Source organism: Hemitrygon akajei, chromosome 16 (genome assembly GCF_048418815.1).
Source record: "Hemitrygon akajei chromosome 16, sHemAka1.3, whole genome shotgun sequence".
NCBI classification, from domain to species: Eukaryota; Metazoa; Chordata; class Chondrichthyes; order Myliobatiformes; family Dasyatidae; genus Hemitrygon; species Hemitrygon akajei.
The window spans coordinates 73,582,188-73,607,227 of NC_133139.1; the positions used below are offsets into that span (position 1 = coordinate 73,582,188).

Here is a 25,040-nt window from a genome sequence, read left to right on the forward strand (position 1 = left end):
CTTTCTGATTCTATGGCACTGTGATTTCCAGGGAAGCAAACATTGCAAGAATGGTACTGATGGGTAATATTGAACTTTGCAAAAAAAAATAAATAAATCTAATGTAATGAAAGAACATAGTGACAGAGTTTGTTTTATGGTGCTGTTAGTTACAATATATATTCAGTGAAACATCCAAAGAGAAATGCTGTTTGTTTTTATTCTCATTAGAATGTAGGAGGCTGAGAGATGACCTTATGAAGTTTTGTAAAACACTAAGAGGCATGGTTAGGGCAGGGATTTCAAGTCTTTTTACAGAATATATGGGTTTAAGGATAAGAGGGGAGAAATTTAAAGAAGATATGAGGGGTAAGTTTTTCCACATTGTATGTGGTAGTTATATATGAAATGAGTTCCAAGTGAAGTTGTAGATGTAGATATAATTACAGCATTTAAACATATATACATATTTGGAGGGTACTAAGATGGGAAAGGATGGGAGACAAGCCTAATATGGGCAAATGGGATTAGGTAGATAGGCATCATGGTTTTCATGTGTAAGTTGGGCCATAGTAACTGTTTATGTGCCATACAATTCCATGATACTATAATGTTAAGAATACGTGATACTAAAGATCTCAAATAAAGACACATTCACAGTTGGGTATAGGACAGCATTAAGTGATGCTGGTAGGACTAATGGTAAAGAACAGTAACATTGCTTTGAAGCTTGAACGAGGGGATTATTTTCATATCAATAACATGGGATTGGAAAGTGAAGCCGAATAGGTGAGGAGCCAAAGAGACAGAAGTTGAGTTTCACTGTAAACTGAAAACTTACCAACCATGTCTTGTACGTTGTCATCCAAATCATTTATACAGGTGACAAACAGAAATGGACCTGGCACCAACCCCTGAAGCACATTACTAGTCACTGGTTCCAGTACTAAAAATATTCTTCCACCATTGTCCTCTGCTTCCTATCATCGTGCCAATTATGTATTCAGTTAGTCCGCTCTCCCAGGATTCCAGGGAGATGTAACTTTTCATAGCAGCCTATTGTGTGGAACTTTATTAAAGGCCTTACTGAAGTTTGTATAGATTACTGCCTTGCCCTCAATGACCTTGATTTGTTTGTTTGTGATGTGCCATGTCATATGACATAGGCGACCATGATCTATGACCGTGATTGTTTTTGCCAATTTTTTCTACAGAAAGGGTTTGCCATTGCTACCTTCTGGGCAATATATTTACAAGACGAGTGACCTCAGCCATTATCAATACTCTTCAGAGATTGTCTGCCTGGTGTCAGTGGCCGCATAACCAGGACTTGAGCTGCTCATACGATCATCCATCACCTGCTCCCATGGCTCCATGTGACCCTGATCGGGGACTAAGCTGGTGCTACACCTTGGTCAACGGTGACCTGCAGGCTAGTGGAGGGAAGGAGTGCCTTACACCTCCTTCGGTAGAGATGTATCTCCACATCCCCCCCCCCCCCCCCCCCACCTTCAAAACACTTAATCAAATTCATGAGATGGAATCTCCCACATGCAAAGCAATGTTGATTATTCCTAATTAACTCATTCTTAAAATGTGCATATGTCTTGTACCTGAGAATCTCCTCTAGTCACTCACCTACCTAGATATTAAGCTTAGTGGTCTGTAGTTCCCCAGTTTTTCTTTGCAGCCCTTATTAAATAATATTGGCCCCTTCTTGTCTTCTGGCACATCATCTGTTGTTAACAACGATACATATATATATATATATATTAGCCAAGTCTCATTCAATTTGTTCTCAAGCTTCCAACAGTGTTTTTGAATATATCTTTGATATTGTTTTGAGGAGGTTACAAAGAAGGCTGGTGAAGGGAAGGTTGTGGATGTTGTCTACATAGACTTTTGCAAGATTTTTCACAAAGTCTCACATGAGAAACTGGTCCATGAGGTTAATACACTTGGCATTCAGAATGAAGTAATCATTTAGATTCAACATTGACAATGGGAGAAGCCAGAGAGTGATAATATATGGTTGTCTCTCTGACTGGAGGCCTGTGATTAGTACTGAGCTGCAGGGATCAGTGCTGGTTCTTTTGTTCTTTTACATATATGTTTTTTAATGACTTAGATGATAATGTGATAACTGGATCAGCAGGTGACACCAAGATTGGCGGCTTAGTGCACACTAAGGACAGCTATCAAAGCTTGCAGCCTCACCTCAGCCAGCTGGGCAAAGGGCTGAAAAATGGTAGATGGAATTTAAAGTAGACAAGTGTGAGATGTTGCACTCTGGGAGAACAAACCAGGGTAAGACCTACACAGTGAATGACAGGGCTCCATAGTGTACGGTAGAACAAAGGGACTTGGGAATACTAATTCATAATTCCTTGAAAGTGGCATCCCAGGTAGATAGGGCAGTAAAGAGAACTCTTAGCAAATTGCCCTTCATAAATCAGGGCATTGAGTACTGCAATGTTGAAGTTGTATAAGATAGTAATGAGGTTGAATTGAGTTATATAAGGAAAGGTTGGAAAGGTTAGGACTTTACTCCACTTATCACAGGAGAATTAGGGGCAATTTTATAAACATATACAAAATTATGAGGGACGTAAGCTTTCACTCGTCAGGTTGGTTGAGACTAGAGTAGAGGTCATAGGTTTAGAGTGTAAAGTGAAATACTTAAAAGGAATCTGACGGGGATCTTCTTCACTTAGAAGGTGGCGTGAGAGTGGAATGAGCTGCCATCAAAATTATGAGGTTCAAATTCATCTTTTAAGACCGGATTGGATACATGGATGAGAAGGGTATGGAGGGCTATGGTCTAGGTGCAGATAGATGAGACTAGACAGGAGACAAGGCTGGCAGGGACTAGATTGGCCAAAGGGCCTTTTTCTGTGCTGTAGTACTCTAAGACCTGATCAGTCCCTGGAGATTTACCTTGATACACTTTAAGACATCCAGCATCTCCTCTGCTGTAATGTGTACTATCCTTGATTAACTATCTCACATTCTAAAATCTTCATGTCTTTATCCAGAATAAGAAGGTGAACTATTCATTGAGGATCTTATTCCCCTTTTATGGCTCCACACATAGACGCTTTGGTCTTTGAGGGAGCTTGTTTTTTCCTATGTTACTCTTTTTCCCTTAGCATCTTATAACATCTCTTTGGATTCTTCATTATCCCTTCTGTCAATGCAGTCTCATGCTCCCATTTTGCCATTCTGATTTCGTACTTAAATATACTTTTGCATCCTGTACACTCATCCAGGGATTCACTTATTCTCAGCTGATGTATCTGAACATGCATCCATTTTTTTACCTGACCAGAGCCTCAATATCCCTCATCATCCAGGGTTCCCTAACCCTACCAGTCTTATCCTTCTCTCTAACAGGAACATGACAGACCTTGAATTCTTGTTACTTTACTTTTAAAAGCCTCCTCCCCTTACTATATATCAATTTGTCAGCAAATAACCTGCTGTATTCAATTTTTGCAAGTTCCAGCCTAATACCATCAATATAGAACAGTATAACACAGAATCAGAATCAGGTTTATTATCAATGACATATGTTGTGAAATCTGTTGTTTTGTAGTTGTAGTACAGTGCAATACATAAAAAAATTAATATAAGTTACAGTAAGAAGTATAAAAAATGCATAAGTAGTGCAAAAAGAGAACAAAGTAATTAGGTACAGTGCAGGCCCTTCAGCCCTTGGTGTTGTGTCAGCCTTTTAATCTACTCCAAGATCATTCTAACACTTCTCTTCCACATAGCCCTCCATTCTTCTTTCATCTATGTGCTAATTAGAATATTTCTTAATTGTCCCTAATTGTCCCTTCCTCTGCCTCTAACCCTGGTAGAGCATTCAATGCACTCATCACTCTCCGTGTAAAAAAAAACTACCTCTGACATCCCACTTGTACTTCCCCTCTCCCAATCACCTTAAAATTATGTGATCTCCTATTTGCCATTTCTGCCCTGAGAAAAAGTTGCTAGCTGTCCACTCTATCTATACCTCTTATCATCCTGTACACCTCTCAAGTCATCTCTTGTCCTCCTTTGCTCCAAAGAAAAAAGTCCTAGCTCACTATTTTTCTTGTGAGTCATGCTACCTAGGCAACATCTAGGTAAATCTCCTCTGCACCCCTACTAAAGCTTCCATGTCCTTCCTATAATGAGGCAATATTAAGAGGAATTATCTCAAAGTCCTAATATTCAATTATATGAAATAATTTAGGTTTGGAAACACAATTAAGGTCATTTTAATTCTTAATCACAAAAGATAACTAAATAAACAAGAATCATCAATTTCTTTTTGTTCTATTGAAAGTGATGGAAAATTAAATTGGGCAAGATAGACAACACACTACTTAACTGTTATTGGCCAACACTAAAAAATTGTTATTATTAGTTTAAAATTAAAACTTCTAGTATTCACATGAAATGAAGTTAAGGGAACAACATTAGTTGAAGCAGCCAGCTAGTTTAGAAGAATGCAATGAAAGTTAATGTAGTTATTTGCAGACTCTTGCAACAAGAAAACTTTAATCATGGGTATTACACTTCCTGAAGAGTGCGTACATGCTGGAGCATTTTGGGGGATAGATTTATTTGTTATCACACCTTGTTGCTGCAGAACAATGATCAAATCTAACAAAAAACCTGCAATCATTGCTTTTGGCCAACCACTAAATGTGTGGGATTGGTAAAGTAATCACAGGCTGTTTTGCATTTATTGCACAATCTCCTAAACATCACAATGGGAATTCAGATCTTCAGGGGAATACCCTATGCCCCTGTATCACAGCAGTACTTATTCATGCTCTAAACTTGGTTTGTCAGTTATTAATGCTCTACGTTATTTCCTTGTCTTTCAGAATAATGCGCTATATCTTTTTCCTTAGTGTGATTACCTATTCTCCTATTAAGTACATTAGTGATTTCTATTAGTAACTAGCTTCAGATTAACATCAATCTGCTCCATTTATCTCTTAGTGACCATATTATCTTAATGGCTTCCAGGTTTTCTTTTACCTGAAGTGGAAACAGTTTTATAATTATGTAGGTCCTTGTTAGGTCACCCACAGCTTTTGCAAATAAAGTAAGACCTAGCCATTTCATCCTTTTCTGGCAAGTGCAACTTCACAGTTATCAGCAGTGCTTTTTCATTCCAGCCAAGGCCTCCACGAGTTTTACCTTGACCCCATTCTGCTCTCTGCTCTGAATATTGTTCCTCAACAGTATTAGCTTATTCTCTGGGGTCAGTTTATATCAGTTCAAATTTCATCTTGCCATTATCTCTAAATTTTTATCTGTATCTATACTATATCCATTTCTCAGCTCTCTATTGGAAAGATAGAATTTCCATCCCTAATTGTTTTTGTGAAGACAATGATAGTAAAGAGTCTCCCACAGCATTGTTATCCAGACTGTCTTACACTTTTAATCCAGCACAGTAAAGGAATAGTAGTCTATTTCTAAGACAGGTGTGTCCCATAAGAAGTTTGGTGTTAAAATATGGTTCGTGTCCCTCTTTGTCTAATTGGAGCAGTTATCTATTAGGTCAGTGTTTTTGTGGAAGGCCTTCTAAGACAACATTAGTATGCCACCAGTGGGGGGGATAAACATGTAGTATGGCGGATGGAGTACCAATTTAGTACATTAACTTGTTATGCGCGATTTCAGGTTTTAAATACTTTTGAAGTAGTACTCATGAAGACTAGGTGGAGCACTCCTCATGCTCCTGACATTCCTTGTTGAGTCATATTCCTAGGATCATAGAGCACAAAGAAGATCATTCAGCCCATCACATCCATGCCCACTATCAAGCATCCTTCAGCCAATAAAAAAAAAACTGCTCGAATTCAGTGGGTCAACAGCATCTGTGGCGGGAATTGGACAGCTAACATTTCAAATCAAAATCCTTATACAGATATCCATTTCTAGCACTTAGTCCGTAATGCTCTAACTTATACTGTCAGCCAGATGCGTACATAATTCTTCAGCTGTGGCCTAATCAGTTTGGTAAAGTTGCACTTAACTATATGGTGCACCAATTTCTTCTAAGTAACTTTGTAGTTGTCTGTTAGAATAGATGAAATATGTTGACTTTACAACTTTAATAAGTCATGAAAGTCTAGTGCCTTTTCACAATGTAATTTCTGAGGAAATAAAGCAACGTAATCCAATTAATTTAGCTATACCATTGATTCTTTACGGCTATTAATTTTAACTTTCAACCAAGCCCTTTTCCCCACCATGTTCTCACCACTACCTCAGTTATAATGCATCAATAATTCCACAGACACATGAGTGTTATGCGGAATGTCATCCAAATGTCCACACTGTATGTGTTTTTATCAGCCAGTTTTTAAATAATGTTGAATGATTCATCATACAGATGTGCCGTGTCAGCTGTCAATACTGTTATCTAAGGCAGCAAAATAAAGCAATAAAATTTGGGCAGTGAATTGTAATTTTGTCAAATGGTCAACATCTGTGTTCTCTGTTCTTCTGGTAACTCTGCTAGTTGACAGATTCCCCACTTTACTGCAGTTTACAAGCAATATCACATTTGAAGGCATTACAAGGCAAACTCTATCTTGGGTTCTGAGTATACAAGTAAATATGGAAGGAAATTTTTGAGCAATTGACAAAAAGGTCCCTCACTGGCCAGCACTGTGTCTTTAAGAAGAAATTTGAAGAAAACTTTGTCTCCTGCAATAAAGGACAATGTACCAGATGCCTCCCTAATTGGCTGTTACATCAGTATGATAATTTTCAGTGGCATATATATACCTCACCACTTTAGATGTCAACATTTCTAATCTCTCCATTTCAAAATCTGTGGTACTTGTCAGCAAATAACCTGACATTTTTCTTACTTCTTGTCCATTCTGTTCTTCTATAACCTTTTGAACTTTCTTTGCATCCTCATCACTACTGACATTGCCATTTACTTTGATTCACCAGCAGACCTGTCAATGCTATATTCACTGAGCTGAGTTGTTTATTGTGAACAGCTTTGGCCCAAAGGCTTTATCATGGCTAGTTCATTTCTTCCCTATTGAAACTAGTTGTCCTCCATCTACAAAGTTTTCTTAAGATCGAGTTTTTTTCTCTTCTCCATTATCCATTGCTCATTGCTGTTCCCAGGTGTTCGCCATTGTTACATAGTCCACTCATCCTGCTTCATTGCTGAGAACCAAACCCAGTAATTAGACTTAATTTGTTGTGCTGAAAACATATTAATCAAGCTTTCCCTACTTCAGAAACTGCACCTCTTCTTTATCTTTCCACTGTTATTCCAATCACCTCTGTAACTTCTCTGCAGATTTTCCTTACTTTTATTCACTATTTAGTAGTCTGTAGAACACTGTGTATCATGATTAGAGTCTAATTGTCTAATTCTGTCCTTAACCTTTCAAGGCCAACTTATGTCTTCAGTGTTACAACATCCTAAACAACAGTACCACATCATGTTTTTCTATCACAATTGATGTCATCTATGTGGACTTTAAAATGGCATTAACAAAGTGCCTCATAGTAGGTTTGCCATTAAGGAGACACAGAGATCCTGTAGATGCTGGAAATCTGGAGCAAATGGTAATTTTTTTGTGAAAGATTGAATGGAATAAAATGGACAGTAGCAGCTTGGATGGAAAATTGGCTAAGTGATATGAAAGAACTAGTACTTTGGAATTTCTCAGTGAGCAGGACTGGGACTACTACTTTTCTTAATGGTCTGCATATAAGAGGACAGATTTCCAACGGTGGAGATGGCTGAACACTTGGAATTATTGCAAACTAGGGGAGAATACTAGTAAACTTAAGGGTGACATAGACAGATGTAGAAATAAGTGGATGTATGTCAAATGAAGTTAAACACAGAAGAGTGCAAAATATTACATTCCAGTCATCAGAATGAGATGAGACGCACAAAGGCACAGTTTTAGGAGGGGAGGGGTATGTAATCTTGTAATAATAGAAAGTGGTAGGGCGAGAAGATGCTTAAGAAAATCATAGGGGATACTGGACTTTATAAACAGCAATAGAATCACACAACAGGAAAACAAGTTGTTTAGCTCACCATAGCCATCCCAACCATTAAGTACCCATCTATACTAAGTTCCCTTTAACATAATGGGGCCGAATTAGTGGCATATCAAGATGGATTTCTACAGAAGCATACATTTGCACAGCACAGAAATGGGGCTTTCAGCCCACTATCTCCATGCTGACCTTTTTGCCCATCCACACTAATCCCATTTGCTTGCATTAGGACTCTATCTTACTATGCCTTGCTTCTTTAAGTGTTCCAGTGAATCAAAATGACTGGTTCTTCTTCAGGCTGGAATTATGTAATTAGTAGAGTGCCACAAGGATCACTTCATGCTCCTCAATTGTTTATACATACTGTAGAGTAGGATAGCTAAGGAATAGACCATTTGGCCCAAAATGCTAGAGCTAACCATTATATCAATCCAACCTAGTGCAAATCTCCTTTAAATGTTTCTCCTCTTACCTTAAACCTATAACTATATAGCATTTCTACCCTGGGAGAAAGACTACTTCCTATCTGTAATAATAACTTCGAGGAAGGAAGCCGAGTATAAGGTAACCAATGACTTGAGAACAGTTGAAAGGGCAAGCTGCAAAGACAATATTTGTACTCTGCAGCAGGGTACAAATGGGTTGAAAGAGTGGATAAAAGCTTATCCAGTGAGTTTAATGTGAGAAACTATGTTCATGAGCTTTGACAGGAAGAATCAAAAGGCAGGGAGGTGACAAATGAGTGATTAGGTATTGTGCATGAAGCTCACAAAATGTTAGACTACTGCTCAAAGTGCTCACAGACGCAAATGGTATATTATTGCAAGAGGATTGGAGTTCAGAAATAGAGAAGTATTGTTACAATTGGACATGATATTGGTGATGTCATAAGTGGTAAATTCTGCACAATTATGAAACACTTATCTTATAAAGTGTGTACTAGATATTGCAATGCTACATAAAATTGGTTAGATCATGCACAGAGAATTATAAGCATTTCTGGCTACCACACAGAAGGTGAGAGTGCAGAGGAGATTTGCAAAGATATTGCTTGACATGCTGAGTTCCTCAAGCAGACTGTTGCTCCAAATTTCAGCATCTGCAATCTCTTATGTCTTCACTAAGATGTTGCTTGGAATGAATGATCGTTGTTATGTGGAGAGACTTATAATATAAACAAATTCATAATAAACAGAAATAGGTCATTAGACTCACCAGGTCAATGCTGATCGGTGGACATCAATCTGTATTAATCCATAAATCTTCCAGAAATTGGCTTGTATTCTTGTATGTCGAGAACACTTCTTAAGTGCTGTCGACAACTCTGCTTCTATCACTCTCTCAGGCAGTGTATTACAGAGACTCACATCTCTCTTGAGTGAAAAAGGTCCTCACCAAATTCCATCTGAATCTATTCTCCATCATTCTAAATCTCTTTATTTTAGTTAACCTTAAGAATTCAAGTCAAGAATGGCCAGGGTGAAGTAGTAATGTTAAGAGATGGGAGTCACGTATGATTAAGAGAGTGAAAATGACAGTAAACTCTTTGAAGTGGGAACCCATATAAACCTCACAGATAAATTGAAATTGATTTAAAATATATTTTAGATGTGCATAAGTATTTTGTCAAAGTAGAGAACAGACAGATAGCCTAGAAATTATTTAAATGCCCAGAATAGTTAGGAGAGATTTGATGACATGAAATGTAAGAGATCAGGACATTGTCGCAGAAGTGAAAATACGGTAGTGCAAAAGACTTAGGCACATATATAGATCTAGGATGCTTAAGATATTTACACAGTACTATAGTAATTTTATGTATTGCACTGCACTGCTGCCACAAAAAAAATACATAATATATGTGAGTATTGATAAAACTGATTCTGATATGGGTCTCTGTTGTGGACTGAGAGTAGAAGGGGCTGGGGGTGGGGGCGGGGAATCATAGTTAGGAAAAGAGGCAAGGAGAAGGAAGGGAGCAAGAATCACCAGAGAGACATTGTGTAATGATCAATAAACTAATTGTTTGGGGAATCAAATGACCTTGCCTAGTGTCTCAGGGCTGGACATGTCTGCACCCGCACTGGCCCTTGCCCTAGCTTCCACCCCTAGCAGTCCTTCTCTGCCTCCTTTCTCACACCCCTCCGGCAACACTCCACCCTCGCCATTCCCAACATCCTTTGTTTCCGCCAGGTTTATGAACGTTCTTTCTGCTCCACATTGACAAATACAGTACTATGTAAAGGTCTTAGGCACCCTAGCTATATCTATATGCCCAAGACTTTTGCACAGTACCGTAGCTTTTGCTGGAGATGGATTAAATAAGTGAGTGAAAGCTTAGTCCATGTACAGCACACCACCAAGGTGTGTGTAGTAACTTGATCAGCAGTTGAAAATTTCCTTGGTTGTGAATGGTGGCCAGGGAGTCGAACTTTTGGCAGAGATAATAGGCAATGGCTTTATCTTTTCTTATGTATTTAGTGATAGAAAGCACCTGCTTTTCCAGTGGTGTCCAATAACAACAATACAACTACAGAAGAACAAAAACTTGAGGTTAGGGAAGAAAAGTCATTGGTAAAAAAGCAAAGGTCAGATAAGAAGTAACACTTCGGTGCAACAGGTTTTTATTATCTTGTCAGCACTAGAGTCATAGTGATACAGCATGGAAACACACCCTTTGGCCCAACTGGTCCATGTTGACCATAGCATCCTCTCAATGAGTCCCAGTTGCCTGTGTTTGGCCCATAACCCTCCAAGTCTCTCCTCTCATTATACCTCTTAAGTGTTGCATTTGAACTGGCCTCAGCCACTTTGCGAGCTCATTCCAGGTTACTCACTACACTGTGTGTAAGAAACTCTCCTCTCCGTTCTCTTTAAAATATTTCCCCTCTTATCCTGTATCGGTGCCCTCCAGTTTTGGACTTCCCAACCCTAGGAAAAAGACTACAACCATCCACCTAATCCATACTCCTCATAATACTATAAACTTTTGTGAGGTCACTCTTCACCTGCATTCCAGGGAATAAAGATCCAGGATGGCCATCATCTCGCTATATCTCAAATCCTCTAGTACAGGCAGCATCCTCATACATCTAATCTGCACTCTCTTGAACTTGACAATGTTTTCCTATATCAGGATGACCAAAACTGTATACAATACTCCAAGTACAGCCTCACTAGCAGCTTATAAAACTGCAGCATAATATCTGTATTCTTAAACTCAGTGCCCTGACTGTTGAAGGTCACAATGCTAAATACCCTCTTCACATGCACAAGTGAAAAGGACATTGCACAACTGCTTTCAATGTACTGTGAACATTGCACTGTGGGCACACCGCTAGTCATTTCGTCCCCAGTCAGAGAATTAACCTTTAACTATCACTCTCTGCATCCTATCAAGCCAGTTCTGAATCTACCTTACTAACTCCCCTAAATCCCATGCGAGCTAACATTCCAGATCGAGCTGCCATGTAGGTGCTTAGCAGAGATCTTACTAAATACAATAAAGACAATAACTACCGCCCTACCTTCATCTATCCCCTTAGTTGCCTCTACAAAAAAACTCCAAGAGATTAGTCAGATATGACCTCCCACACACAATATGTGCTGACTTCCTGATCAGGCTTTGACTATCAAGTGATGCTAGATCTTATCTTCAGAATTCCATCAAGGACCTTCCCTTCAACTGACGTGAAGCTCACCAATGTCTAGTTCCCTGGTTTACCCTTAATACCCTTCTTGAACATTGGGACACATTAGTTCCAGTCTTCTGGAACATAACTAGTAGTTAACAGGAAACAACTATTTCCACAAGGGCCTTACCGTTTCTTCCATAGCCTTTTGTAAGGTCTGGGGTTACACTTGGTCAGGCCCTGCTTACTACATTTAAAAGTTGCAAATACTGCCTTCCTCATAATAGGCATATGATTTAAGTCTTGCTACTTATTACCCTTATCTCTTTGGCATCCATAATATTCTCCTTAGTAAACATCAGGGAAAAATAGACAATTATGTATCTCAGCCATCTTCTGTGGCTCCACATGTAGATTTTCCTAATGGTTTTTAAGAGATCTATTCTCTCTTAATTCCCAAGAACCCCTTGGGATTATCTTCCACCCTGTCAAAAATATATATCTTATCAATGGATTACATGAAGCAGATTAAAAAATAACTTTAAAAGGGAATTATATATAGGCAAGTGAAATGAATTAGACAGCTACTTCAAAGAAGTGACACAGTGATGGCAGGCTTCAGGACCTCTAATATAAAATACTGTGATTTGTAACAGTGTAAATGGATAGCATAACATTGATAATTTGCAAGTTGAGGAAAGCAAATGACAGATTAAGATATGATTGGTTTAGTACAGTAAAAAAAGATTAAATGCTTGAGACCCACAGTAAACCAACAATTTTGAAACCTTTGTTTGTTTCACTTCAAAGGCGAAAACGACGTAACTTCAGCAAGCAGGCTACAGAAGTCCTGAACGAGTATTTCTACTCTCACCTGAGTAATCCCTATCCTAGTGAGGAAGCCAAAGAGGAACTGGCAAAGAAATGTGGTATCACAGTGTCACAGGTACAGCCTACTCTCCCAGCTTCAGCCTGGGACTCGCCTGCAGTCCACATCCACAGATATCACTACACATTTCCCTCAAGCCAGCTTGGAGAAACAAGCAAAACAACAAATGTAGGAGAAAAATTTAATATGTAAAGTGTGCTTATATATATATACATGTTTGAACTATTTGCTAGGGATTATGAGATACTGCGATATTGTACATCATTAAATTTATGGTAGCTGGCTGCTCTCTTTCACACTGCAGTTATACTGACATTGTGTATTTTGCTGTAGCCCAACATAGAGAGACGAAAGGGTTCCAAAAAACAAGATTCTTTTTTATTAGTTAATTTGTTTCCCAAATCAAAGCTGGTGTAGTACTATAGTTCGCTGTTGTTTTGAGTTCAAATCTAAACAAAGTGTAATCATGTGTATAAACTGTACCACTCCCCCAGTGGGATTGGCAACTACCTCTTCTAACCAAATCTTATTTTTTTTAATATTACATCAATTAAATTGTCACAATCAAATCAGTTGCTCCTATTGTGTATGTAAATATACAGTATTCATGATTCAGATAACAGGGACTTAGGCTTTCCGTGAAGGTAAAAATATGTTTATGTAAATTGGTCTGGTGTTTTTATGTGCCATATATTGCTACATACCTTCCAGTGCCAGCGTCAATCTAGTGATTTTCATGCCCGCTCTACTGTACAAGCACTAAACTTCATGGATTTGCAGGGTAAAGTCTTTATTACAATATTTCAAGAGCTGCAATAGCTGCATATTAAAGAGTAGTGTTATGAGGTACCAAAATATGCAATAATTACATCTCATCTCGTGTTTCCCTAGGTAGCAAATTCAGTACGTTAGAAACACCATCACTTTTAAGCGAGATCATTGAGAACCTGTAATTTGATTCCTATATGACTGGGATAAATATTTTATTTTGTGTCTCTCAACATATCTGCATCTCACTGAAACTCAGATCTTTAGTCTTTTTTCTCCCATCCTGCTCATGAAATTCTCTGTAAATTTGAAATGCTGGCAGGTATGTGTCTGGCCAAAAATATACACTTCTGTTTTGCAAGATGACCTTTTTTTTGTATTTGGGTGGGTTATTGGTAAAACATTGAGCTTTTTGGACTTATATATTGTACTGGTAATGTCAAAACAATAAAATAAACCTGATAAGGCATTTTTGTTAAAGATGGTATAACACAAGCCTCCTTATGGAAACAGCTCTTTGGCGAGCATGCCCCTCCCTTGATCCAATTGTTCTATTAAACAGACATTGCTGAATGTGGAGACTGAATCATTTTGGTAAGAAATATTCTCTTTACAAGAACATTCACATTTAATAGGTATTTAAATTGGCTTCAGTTCAAAATATCTAATTTAAAGGAAAAATCTGTGGTTTCAAAAATATAAGTAGTAGATGGATTAAATTTACCATTTAAAAACTAAGTGCTAGCACTCCAATACAATTGTGTTTTTATTTTGCCTTATTTAATCATTTAAGTCATGGTGTTCTCTATCAGTGCAGAATATTGTGACATTATTATACCAGTTTGCAGCACCATCTTGTAATATTATGATGCCACAATATTGTATGTTATCAGGCACATCTAAACTAAATAAAATGCATGCCTTAAATTTGAGCTGAAATTCTTGTTTCTGTGGTAACTGAGTCCCTGGTTCACTGTAATACGGTTGTTAACTTGTTCTGGGTAGATAGTGGTTGAAGCATGGGGTTTCTAATTCTGGAAAGGTTTGTTATTCCCTAGATTATCCACTGCTCGAATTTACAAATACACATTGGGAAAGAGTTTCAGTAGATGCCTGCAACCTGTACCAAAAATTTATGAGAGTGAGAAAAATGCTATGCGTGGTTCATCCTGTACCATCACTGGTGAAATGCAAGAACTTGACAAAACTTTAAAGTTTACAGATGTCATCAAAAGTTGTACATTTACTGCCAAAGGAGTAGAAATTTTAGGATTTTATTTTTCTGTTCTCATTAAGGTATTTTTTGTGAAATTTTCACAGACACCGGCTTCTGTGGTGGTTGGTAAAACAATTGTGCATAATTTTTAGAGGTCTCCCGAAATTAATCAAATTTGGCCAAGAATGAATATAATTTCTGCTCTGCTTTTAAAGAAAAATCAGAGACTTTTCCTTTAAACTGCATGTGTGGTTTAGGAATGTTTCAACAATTTTTATGCGGCACATCCTAAGCAAAACATAAATGCCATATCAGGTCTGTGCTTTGGAGTGTTAAATATTTTCTATTAGATATTACTCTGCATTTTTATAAGCAAACTTTATTTTGAATCCCAGTTACCAGAACTTTAAATATTTAATTGCTAGAAAAGGAAGAAGATTAGATGAAGCAGTATGACCTTCCTTTTTTATCAGTTATTTGCAATACAGTGGATTCCGGTTAATTGGGCTATCAGTTAATCAGGGCAGCTGCTTATTTGGAACAACTCTTAAAGAACAAAAACTAATTGAGTAAATATCTGAATGCCCTTTGTTTATTTGGGACACTATGCCGCTTCATTGGGATGAGAAACTGTTGCTGAACAGTTTCTAGCTAGTGTCAGTGGTGTGCACCTGCATGGCCGTTAGACACTATACCACACTTAGAGCAAACAGTTTTTAAATTTCAACAGTTGCATTTACTTGTGTTTTTAAAAAAAAGTGATTTTTGTCACTGATAGTTGGCGAGAAATAAGCAAATAAGCTGTAAGACACTTCAGGACTGTTTGCTCATTGTAGTTTAAGTATTTAGGCCTGAACAGTGAAAATGAAACAATTTCACTACTTCAAGTTAGGGACTACAAAGAATTTGAAGGTATTGGCAATCTTGAAACTTACAATGAAAATGAAGGTTTGGAAGATGGAATCGTCGAATGCATTGTATGAGGGCAGTCCGTTATCTTCACTAGGTGTCTGTGCTGATTTTGTTCATTACCGTCAATCAAAAGAACACGGCAGCGTACACTGGATGAATTCCTCCATTGATAACTATTGTGAACTAATACACAGTTTTATAGTACTGTATTGTATTGGTAATGTTCAAATTTGTTCTGTGCTGCATTTAAATATATAGTGTGTTGCTCAGTTAAACAGTAGTTTGTCTCTTTTTGTATCTATTTAACCATTTCCATGAAACTTTGGCTAAGTAGGACAGACACTTAATTGGGCCAAAATGTACTGGTCCTGATGTGTCTCAATTAACCAGAATCCACTGTACTGTATTATGAATTTCTTAGATATCTTTCAAGATGAGTCACATTTTAAAATTACATTGGCCTTCTGTTATTTTGGCTGCCAATTGTTAGTGATGATTTGCTTTGAGTAGCAAGATACTGAAGGTAAAAATACTGGCCAGTTCAACCAATAATCCCCTGTATGCCTTCTATACTTCCAGCAGGAAAACAGCTGGGTGTAATCCATAATATAGTGTCAAGTATTTTTAATGATTAAATCATGAAAGATAAAATCAATGTTTTAAAAAGGAAGAAATAGCAAAAACGTGTTAAAAGTTGATTATCAAAAAGATAGTTAAGAAATTTACATCATTATGAGACCTGTGGAAACATTTACTGTCCCTAGCAGTCTTTTGATGATTATTACTGGTGAGTCATATTGTTCACTTTTTATTTTATTACTGACTTCTTTTACATTACAGTGTAGAATAAAAAAGGGGATAACATTTTAAAACATAGAATTTAATTGATAGATATGAACAGATATGAAACAGGATTTCCATTCAAATTATCTAATTTATGGTCTTAATATATACATGATATTCAAGAACCAATTTGGCTCTACAGTAAATGTTCACCTCTTATTCTTTGATTCTACCACAAACTTTAGAATTGTAAGCTGCAAAATGCTTCATAATTAAGAATAGCTAGTTCTGAACATGGAAATGTCAAATTCTAAATTAAAGCTATTAAAATGTAAAGAAGATGATCATTTCCTATGTATCCATTGTAGGCATGAGTTAGTTGCTAGCATGGCACAAATTAATTAATTGATTGAGCAAGAAATGGAAATCAAACAATCCTGAAAAGTTGATTCTTTGTTCTCCTCCATAGATGCTGCCGTAGTTTCTCCAGCTCTTTGTGTGTAGTACTCTAGCTTTCCAGCATCTGCAGAATCTCTTATTTTCAAACAGTCGTTAATTAGCAAAGAAGAAATGTTGTATCTAAAAATCAGGAATAGAATCAAGTATATTGGTCTAAATCTTCAAACTTTTATCTTCTACAATCTTCTTTCCTTATGTAAATTCAGGGGGAAAAATGTGCAAGACCGAGATTATGTTAAAACCAGGGCATTGTTTTAATATGATTGATGAGCAGTTCAGATAATTGTGTTGGGAAATGAGCACCCTGCACATTTTAATTGGTTAATTATTGTCGCATGTACCAACAATCAATGAAAAAAATTGTTTTGCACGCTAACCATACAGAGCATTTCAAAACATAATACACCAAGGTAGTACAAAGGGAAAAGGGAATGCAGAATATAGCATTACTGTTACAGAGAAAGTGTTTTGCAAATAGACAACAAGATGTAAAGACTGAGATAGACTGTGTTCATCTTTATTGTACAAGAGGCTCATTCAAGAGTCTTATAACAGCAGGATAGAGTTGCCGTACAACAGTTGCCATATCAAGATGTGACGCATCCAGATAATATGCTTTCCATGGTGCACCTTGAAAATTGGTGAGAGTTAACAGGGATATGCTGAATTTACTGAGCTTTCTGAGGAAGTAGAGCTTCTGGTGAGCTTTTTTGGCCGTAGTATTTACATGGTTGAACCAGGACAAGTTATTGATGATATTTATGGCAAAGAATTTGAAGTTCTCAATCAACTGCACCTCAGCACCATACTCTGCCCCACTTCCTGAAATCAATTACCAGCTCTTTTGTTTTACTGACATTGAAGGAAAGGTGGTTGTCTTGACACCATGTGACTAGGCTCTGATTCTCCTTCCTATCTTGTTATTTAAGATCTGTCCCACTATGGGGGTGTCATCTGCAAACTTGTGGTTGGATTTAGAGCAGGATCTGGCTACACAGCTGTCAGTAAAGTGAGAGGCTGAAGATGCAGTGTTGCAGGAACCACTGCTGAGAATAATCGTGGATGATAATCATGGGGAGATGTTGCTGCCTATCCTTGTTGATTGTTGTCTTTTGGTCAGGAAGTGAATGATCTAGTTGCAGCGGGAATGTGCTGAGTCCTAGGTTTAAGGTTTTGGGAATGATTTTGTTTGGAATTATGGTGTTGAAGTTGAAGCTACAGTCAATAAACAGGAGTCTGATGTAGGTGTTGTTGTTATCCAGATGTTCCTGAGATAAGTGTAGGGCCATGGAAATGTCACCAGCCTTGGGCCAGTTTCAGTGGCAGGTGAGTTGTTTGATGTCAGAGCCACTGCACAGTAGTCTTTAAAGCATCTTACCTTATTTTTCTTTGGCAGTGGGTTAGTAATGGTCTTAAAACTGTGGAAATCTCTGAAGTAGGAAGAGGTAAACAACCTCTTGCAGATACTCCATGCAGAATTTGAGGATGTGATCAGGGATTTCATCCAGGCCTTCAGTCTCAGGAAAACTGACATCTGCAATAGTGACTGTGGATACTGTGCATCAGAAGCTGTTCAAAATGTGCATAGAACACATTGAACTCATTTTAGAAAGATGCATTCTTGTCAGTGATGCTATCTGATTTTGTTTCATAGCTCATGATAAAGTGCAAGCTTTGCCATGCCATAATTGATAGCTAGTCTGGGACAATATTATGGATTGGTATTGCCTCTTGGCATCCCTGATAAGGTCACCCGACTTGAATGCCGCAGATCTGGATTTCAGAAGGGTGTTGATCTCTTGGTTCTTTCATCTGAGGAACAGTCAGATTGATCTCTGGTATGCATGCCTCTACACACTTGCTGCTGAAGTCTTTAATTTTGGTGACATACTCATTCAGATTGTCTGCTGAGACCTTAAATATGAGTGTACTGACTCAAAACTGTCTTATAAAAGCTCATCTATTTCCTCAGAATAGCACTGAATAATATTCTGTACTGGACCCTCCACTTTAGTTTCTGTTTGTATGCAGGGAGATGGAGCACAAGCTGGTGGCTTGATTTACTGAAGTCAGGGAAACGGATGTATCGGTAGGCATCGTTATTGATTGAGTAGCAATGGTTGAGAGCATTTGGGCCCTGATGGTACAGGAGACATGCTGATAGAATTTTAGTAGCACTCTCTTGAAGATGGCCTGGTTGAAGTCACCAGATATGATGAATGGGCCCTTGTACACAATTTCTAGGCTGTGGATCACAGAGTGTAGTTCACTTAGTTCAGGCTTCAGGTCCACCTGGGCTGGGATGTAGCCTGTTGTCAGGGTAGCTTAAATGAAGTTCTGTGGCAGGTAGGCACTTTATTGCTAGATATTCCAAGTCTGGTGAGTGGGAATTCATCAAGACCTTCACATCAGAGCATTATGAGGAGTTGATTAGGAAACGGACCTCTCTATCACTTTGCCAAGCACAATTTCAGGAAGTCTACCCTTATATAGAATGGGAATAAACTTAGCAAAAAAAAATTAGTCCCTGATACAAAATTACTTTCCACATATGGAATGACAGCTTCATGGTGTCACAGGCTTGAGCTAGGTTTCATGCCTCCCTGAAATTTATGGTGGCAAGTGAAAAGAAGGAATTAATGTTCCTCAGCTCTTGAGAGATCCCCAGTTACTATATATGCCATAGCGGAAGTTGCTGAAAAGGGTCAGTTGTAATAGCATCACCCAGGATCTAGTATCAGTGTAGGAAAAGATTCAGAAAACTCACAGGAGGAACAAATGTCAGTAAACCTCTTCATTTCTCTTAATGTCATTAGCCAATATTCCTTTCTTTCTTACTCCACCTTCCTAATATATTCCTTTTCTAGCTATAGGCAAAATGTTATTCTCCCGCATCCCTGCAGTACACAACTAACACATCCTCCCAGGATTCTTCAAGTTCTGTATCGTTGCTCTTTTCACCATCACCCTCTCAATCCTCATTCCATCTTCTCCAGTTCTTATCCATGAACGTGTGCACCTTTTGTTACCTACTCAGCAGACACTTAGCAGCTGACACAGTTGTTTCTGCAGCACATAATGTCAAAGAAGAGACCACGACCAGGGAGGAGAACCTATTTATTGTAACTGGCACTTAAGTGGAACGAGAAACTCCAGAGATTACTGACAAAGGTAAGGCCTTGAACATCGCAGAAGGCATGGCTGACAGCTCAGATGAGCAGTTTGTCTGCAATGTAATTGCAACTGCTCATTGATTTCAGGATATATTCAACTAAATTCAAATTGCACTTTGAAGATTGACACCTGCAAATTTCAGAGTTGTCATCATTCTTGACATTTTTCTCTTTCGTTTAGGTCCTGGTTAGGACGAATAGCTTCCTGCAGAAGATTCTTCAGAGGAGCAAATTCTGAAGATGCACAGTCAGGCTCTCCAGTACCCTATTAACATTCTTTGGAGTTAGAAAGCATACCAGAAGGGTCTACTGTACATGAGATAGAAAAACATATAATATGTAACAGCATGATCTGTTGGTGAGGACAATCCTGAAGAATGAGGTCCTCTCCCAGCTCTGCTGAATCTATGACTTGGGTCAAGCCATGAAATAAACAATTTTTTGAAGTATACATACCAAAACTCAGAAACTTGCTAAGTAGTTTCAGGATCATTGTTGAGGAAGTAGAGAAGTTTCTTTCCAACGTGTGATCACCGCACCTGCCGGTCTACCTTAGTAAGTCAGAAAATTTCATTAAAGTCATTCAACCAAGTAGATGACTGCAGTCATTGTAGCTTTGGGACAAGCTCAGTCAGCCTGCATTAGACTTGGTTCATCTTATGCTGATTAATGAACAGAAAACGTTCAGCACTTTGCAAGAGTCATTCTTCTTCTGCAAATTACTCTCCCATTAATCAGTGGAAGTGATGAACACCAGCCTTAAGTGATACCTGCTTCTGAGATGGTAGTACACTTGCTCCTTCATCATCCCCTTGATCCTTGCTTACTAAGATGCCAACATTCAGAACGGAGCACTCAAGGCTGTCAGCTGCACCCACTGATGGGCCCTTCCAGTGAAACATTTCTATTTCCAGTAAGTTTACAAAATCTTACAAGAAAGGCAATCTGATTGAAAATAAATGAAAAAGTATCCTTGTCATTAAATCCCGTTTATCATATTTGATGGTTGCACCTAGAAAATATTGTTGATCTTGCAATACCAGTACATTAGTATGATTGCTGACCAAATGTTCATTGATGAGGATAGTTATGTAATGATGAAAGATCAAAACAGACTTTATTTGAGAGAAATTTTAACTAGTTTTCAGGGTAAGAAGGTGGAGAGCAATTGACATTCTTTACTTCTGTCCAAGAATTGTTGTGATGGCTTTCTTCTGTTTTTCTCTTCTTAGTCCTGTATGGGGACTGTAGCTTTGGATTTCTCTCCCCTGGATGCAAGATTTTAAATATGTTGAGAAACAGTGGGTTGTCAGGCTCATATGGAGACACTTGGTGGAGACAGCTGTAGGCAATCCAAATGCTGTTCAGATTTCTGAACTCCTGCTTCAACACCTTTGATCAGTGTTTACAAATGCTTTTGGTGCCTCTGATTAATTCTGTGCTGCTCAGTTGTTCTCAATTCTGAGGATACCCAAGGAATTCTTAATTCTGTCCAGCAGCAGTCCTGCAACCTGATAAGAGGATCAAACATTGAGGTGATGATTCCATTGCAGGAAAATTATGTCATGGAAGCAGGCAATAGGATACATGAAAAGCAAAAAATGCTCTAGAGTAATTATATATTCCACACAATCCAAACATCACAGTGACAGACAAATCTAACTGTTTTTTGGTGAGTCCTCCCTTAAATATGGTATCAGTGGCTGCTCGAGTTTCATTTGTTGGATACTGGGTATAGTTGCTAGCTGGGTCTTACATGGCCTGATGATATGTGTGCAGCTTGCCAATTCCGCTTCCTTGACACTAGGATGAGGACTGTATGAACATACTGAACAACAGTTCATCATACTGCCCAGTTTATCAGTTCACTGTTCCTTCAACAGAGGCTAGCAGATATAGAACAAATGAACTTACTGAATAATTAAGCAATTAGATAGCTCAAAACTTGCCTAATACTTCAAACCCCAGCGAGGCAGACAGATTCAGGTATTAATTCCACCCCTCCCCCCATATACTGTATCAGTGACTGAGAGACCAGTTTATTGTTCTGGCTTCCTTAACTGATATTGAGGTCCAAATTGTGATTTATGTATGGGGACACTTTTCACATTTTCATGCCTATGCTGATAAGTAAGAACAAAACAGTAGTGGAGGACTTATACTTATAAATTCTTGCACATAATTTGAGCTCAAATAACACAATGAATGAAAGACACCACCAAATCTCAGATATGAATAAGGCCCAAAGCTGTTACTATGTGCTTTATGGAGATTAGATCCAGGAAGAACATTCCTGATGGGGAGGTGGGAGAGTCCAGGACCAGGGGCAAGGGGTATATCACTAAACACTAGGATTAGGAGAAATTTCTTCTCCCTGGGAGTAGTGAAATCTGGCGCACTCTGTTACGGAAAGCAATTGAAGCCAAAACATTAAATAGACCCAAGGAATTAGATATTGTTCTTGGAACAGGGACTGAATGTTGGTATTCAGTCATGATCATATTGAATGATATAAAAGGCTAGAAGAGCTGATCAGCCCATTCCTGCTCCTAGCTTTCATGTTCCTGTGTTTCTATGTGTGTGGTGGGCTAGCAGTGGGAAAATGTGAGGGGAGATTGGTAGATGGAAGAAGACCAGCAACAGTGACAGGAAGGTGATGGGTAATTGGATTTGGAATATTGCCACAGAGCTGATGGATATTTATGGCAGACCAGGAGGTGGGGAGGATATGTAGCATAGCATTTGTATCATGCATGACCATTTGTTAGGTGCTGTAGAAATAAAACCATTGTTACCCTTGAATTGCTGTCCAAATGGCAATGTGGCTCATGTTCTCCAAATGAGCATTGTATAGCTAACAACATCATCAAGCTAGTTGAGTGGTGTTGCAGCAACAACTTTGTACTCAGCATCAGTAAGACCAAAGAGCTGATTGTGGACTTCCGGAAGAGTAAGATGAGAGAACATAAACCAATTCTCATGGAGGAATCAGAAGTGGAGAGAGTGAACAATCTCAAGTTTCTCGGTGTCAAAATCTCTGAGGATCTAACCTGGTCCCAACGTATCAATGCAGCTATAAAGAAGGCAAGGCAGCAGCTATAATTCATGAGGATTTTGAGGAGATTTGGTTTGTCACTTAAAACACTCAAAAACTTCTGCAGATGTACCATGGAGAGCATTCTGACAGGCTGCATCACTGTCTTGTATGGGAGGGCTACTGCACAAGATCGAAAGAAGTTGCAGAAAGTTGTAAAACTAGCTCCATCATGGGTACTATTACTAGTCTCCATAGTATTCAAGATGTCTTCAAGGAGCGGTACCTCAGAAAGGCAGTGTCCATTATTGAGGACCCCTATCATACAGGACATGCCCTCTTCTTATTTTTATCATCAGGAAGGAGGTATAGAAGCCCGAAGGCACACAGACAGCGATTCAGGAACAGCTTCTTCCCCTCTGCTATCAGATTTCTGAATGGACATTGAATCCATAAACATAACCTACTATTTCTTTCTTTACTTATTTTATATATGTATATATACTACTGTAATTCACAGTTTATGATTCTGTTTTGTACAATGTATTGCTGCCACATAACAAATTTCAAGACATACGCTGGCAATATTAAACCTGGTTCTGATTCTGATCTCCACCATCCAGGTCATTCTCTCTTCTTGCTGCTGTCATTGAGTAGGAGGTAAAGAAGCCTTTGGTCCTACATCACCAGGTTCAGGAATGGCTATTACCTTTTAACTATTAGGCTCCTGAACTATAACATGGATAACTCAACTCTGAGTATATACACAAACATGCATAAAACATTCAAATGTCTATCTGATAATGAAATCTTTCTTTATTAACTGGTTTCACTCTTTGCTTAAACCAGAATCAAACTGGACAATGCAGAAATCTGTTGAAAGTAGGGTCACACCACTCTTCTTCTTTGGAATTTGGGAATTGCCCCCAATGGGCATACTGGCCAACAGATCCACTGTAGAACCATTGGTTTTGAGAAAGCCTACTGTTTTCATTTTTTACTTTTCAGGGAGTAATGAAAAATTTAGGGGTCTCCTTGAATTTATTTGCCAGTAAGAACACAGTATATAATAAATGAGCAGGAGTAGACCATTCACCTGTTTGTATCTGTCTACCATTCAGTAAGATCACTACCAGTCTTTAGCTTAACACCACTTTGCTGCATTATCCACATATCCCTTGTTTCACTTAGTCAATAAAAATCTGCAAATCTCTGTGTTGAGTGTATTTTGTGACTGAGCCTCCACAACCCCACTAGTTAGAGCATTCTGGGCCAAAAGATTCCTTATTATTTCTGTCCTCAGTGGCCTATCCCTGTAGCTATGATATTTTGTTCCTGACACCCCAGGCAGGTGAAACAACAACTCTGCATATACCCTGTCAAGTCCTGCAAGAGTTGTGTAAATTTTAAACCACTCACCTTTCATTCTTCTAAATTCAGGACAAGAAATGTTGTTGGGATATACAGTAAGTGATTCATTCAATGATATTTTTGCTGAACTTCCAGCATAATTATAATCTTCATGGTGCATGTATTTTCTAACTTTGTGCTTTGCAGGACTACCTACATTGCTCATCTTGCATTCATGAATTAATCCTCGTTTAATTCCTTAAACAGCTGACAGTAATTGACCTCACAATGCAATGGCTAAGAATACATTGAAGGGCTAACATTTCAAGCCAGGGAAGACTGCACTCATTCATTGATGTGAAGGCCTACTTTGTGGTTGAGTAATCATTTCTGACCTACTCAACCTCACCTGTGCCTGTCATTACTAAAGTCATGCATAATGGACAACTTCTAAAGAATGGGCTGTATTAAGCAGTTCTTTTGTGTGACCATTTGACTTGTGCATACCTTATAGTCTTTCCTTCAGAGGTCGCTGTTGTGAGTATGAAATAACACACCAAGTAGAATCAGCTTCTTGTTGGAGGCCATACTCAGTCACTGTCAGAATGATATGGCAATTATGATATGAGTTGAATTATTTCACCATGGTTACCTGTGCTACAGTGAGACTGTACTTTTCAGCTGAAAAAAATCCTCATTGTCCAGCCACAGTCAGAGTTTTCCTCAAATAAGAATGGAAAATGCTGGAAATGCTCCAGTGCATCTTTGGAAAGAGAAACAGGCAATGTTT

General features: G+C 38.4%; 1 protein-coding gene across 5 annotated transcripts in view; it reads left to right on the plus strand.

The window, feature by feature from the left end:
* pbx4 (pre-B-cell leukemia transcription factor 4) overlaps window positions 1-25,040 on the plus strand; it is a 407,509-nt gene that overhangs the window by 331,962 nt on the left and 50,507 nt on the right. For 4 of the 5 annotated variants that reach the window (XM_073069171.1, XM_073069173.1, XM_073069169.1 and 1 more), the window contains exon 5: window positions 12,477-12,723. In XM_073069171.1, the coding sequence (XP_072925272.1) occupies window positions 12,477-12,723 (247 nt within the window). The remainder of the gene's footprint in view (window positions 1-12,476; window positions 12,724-25,040) is intronic. The other variant, XM_073069170.1, reaches the window with a different exon arrangement.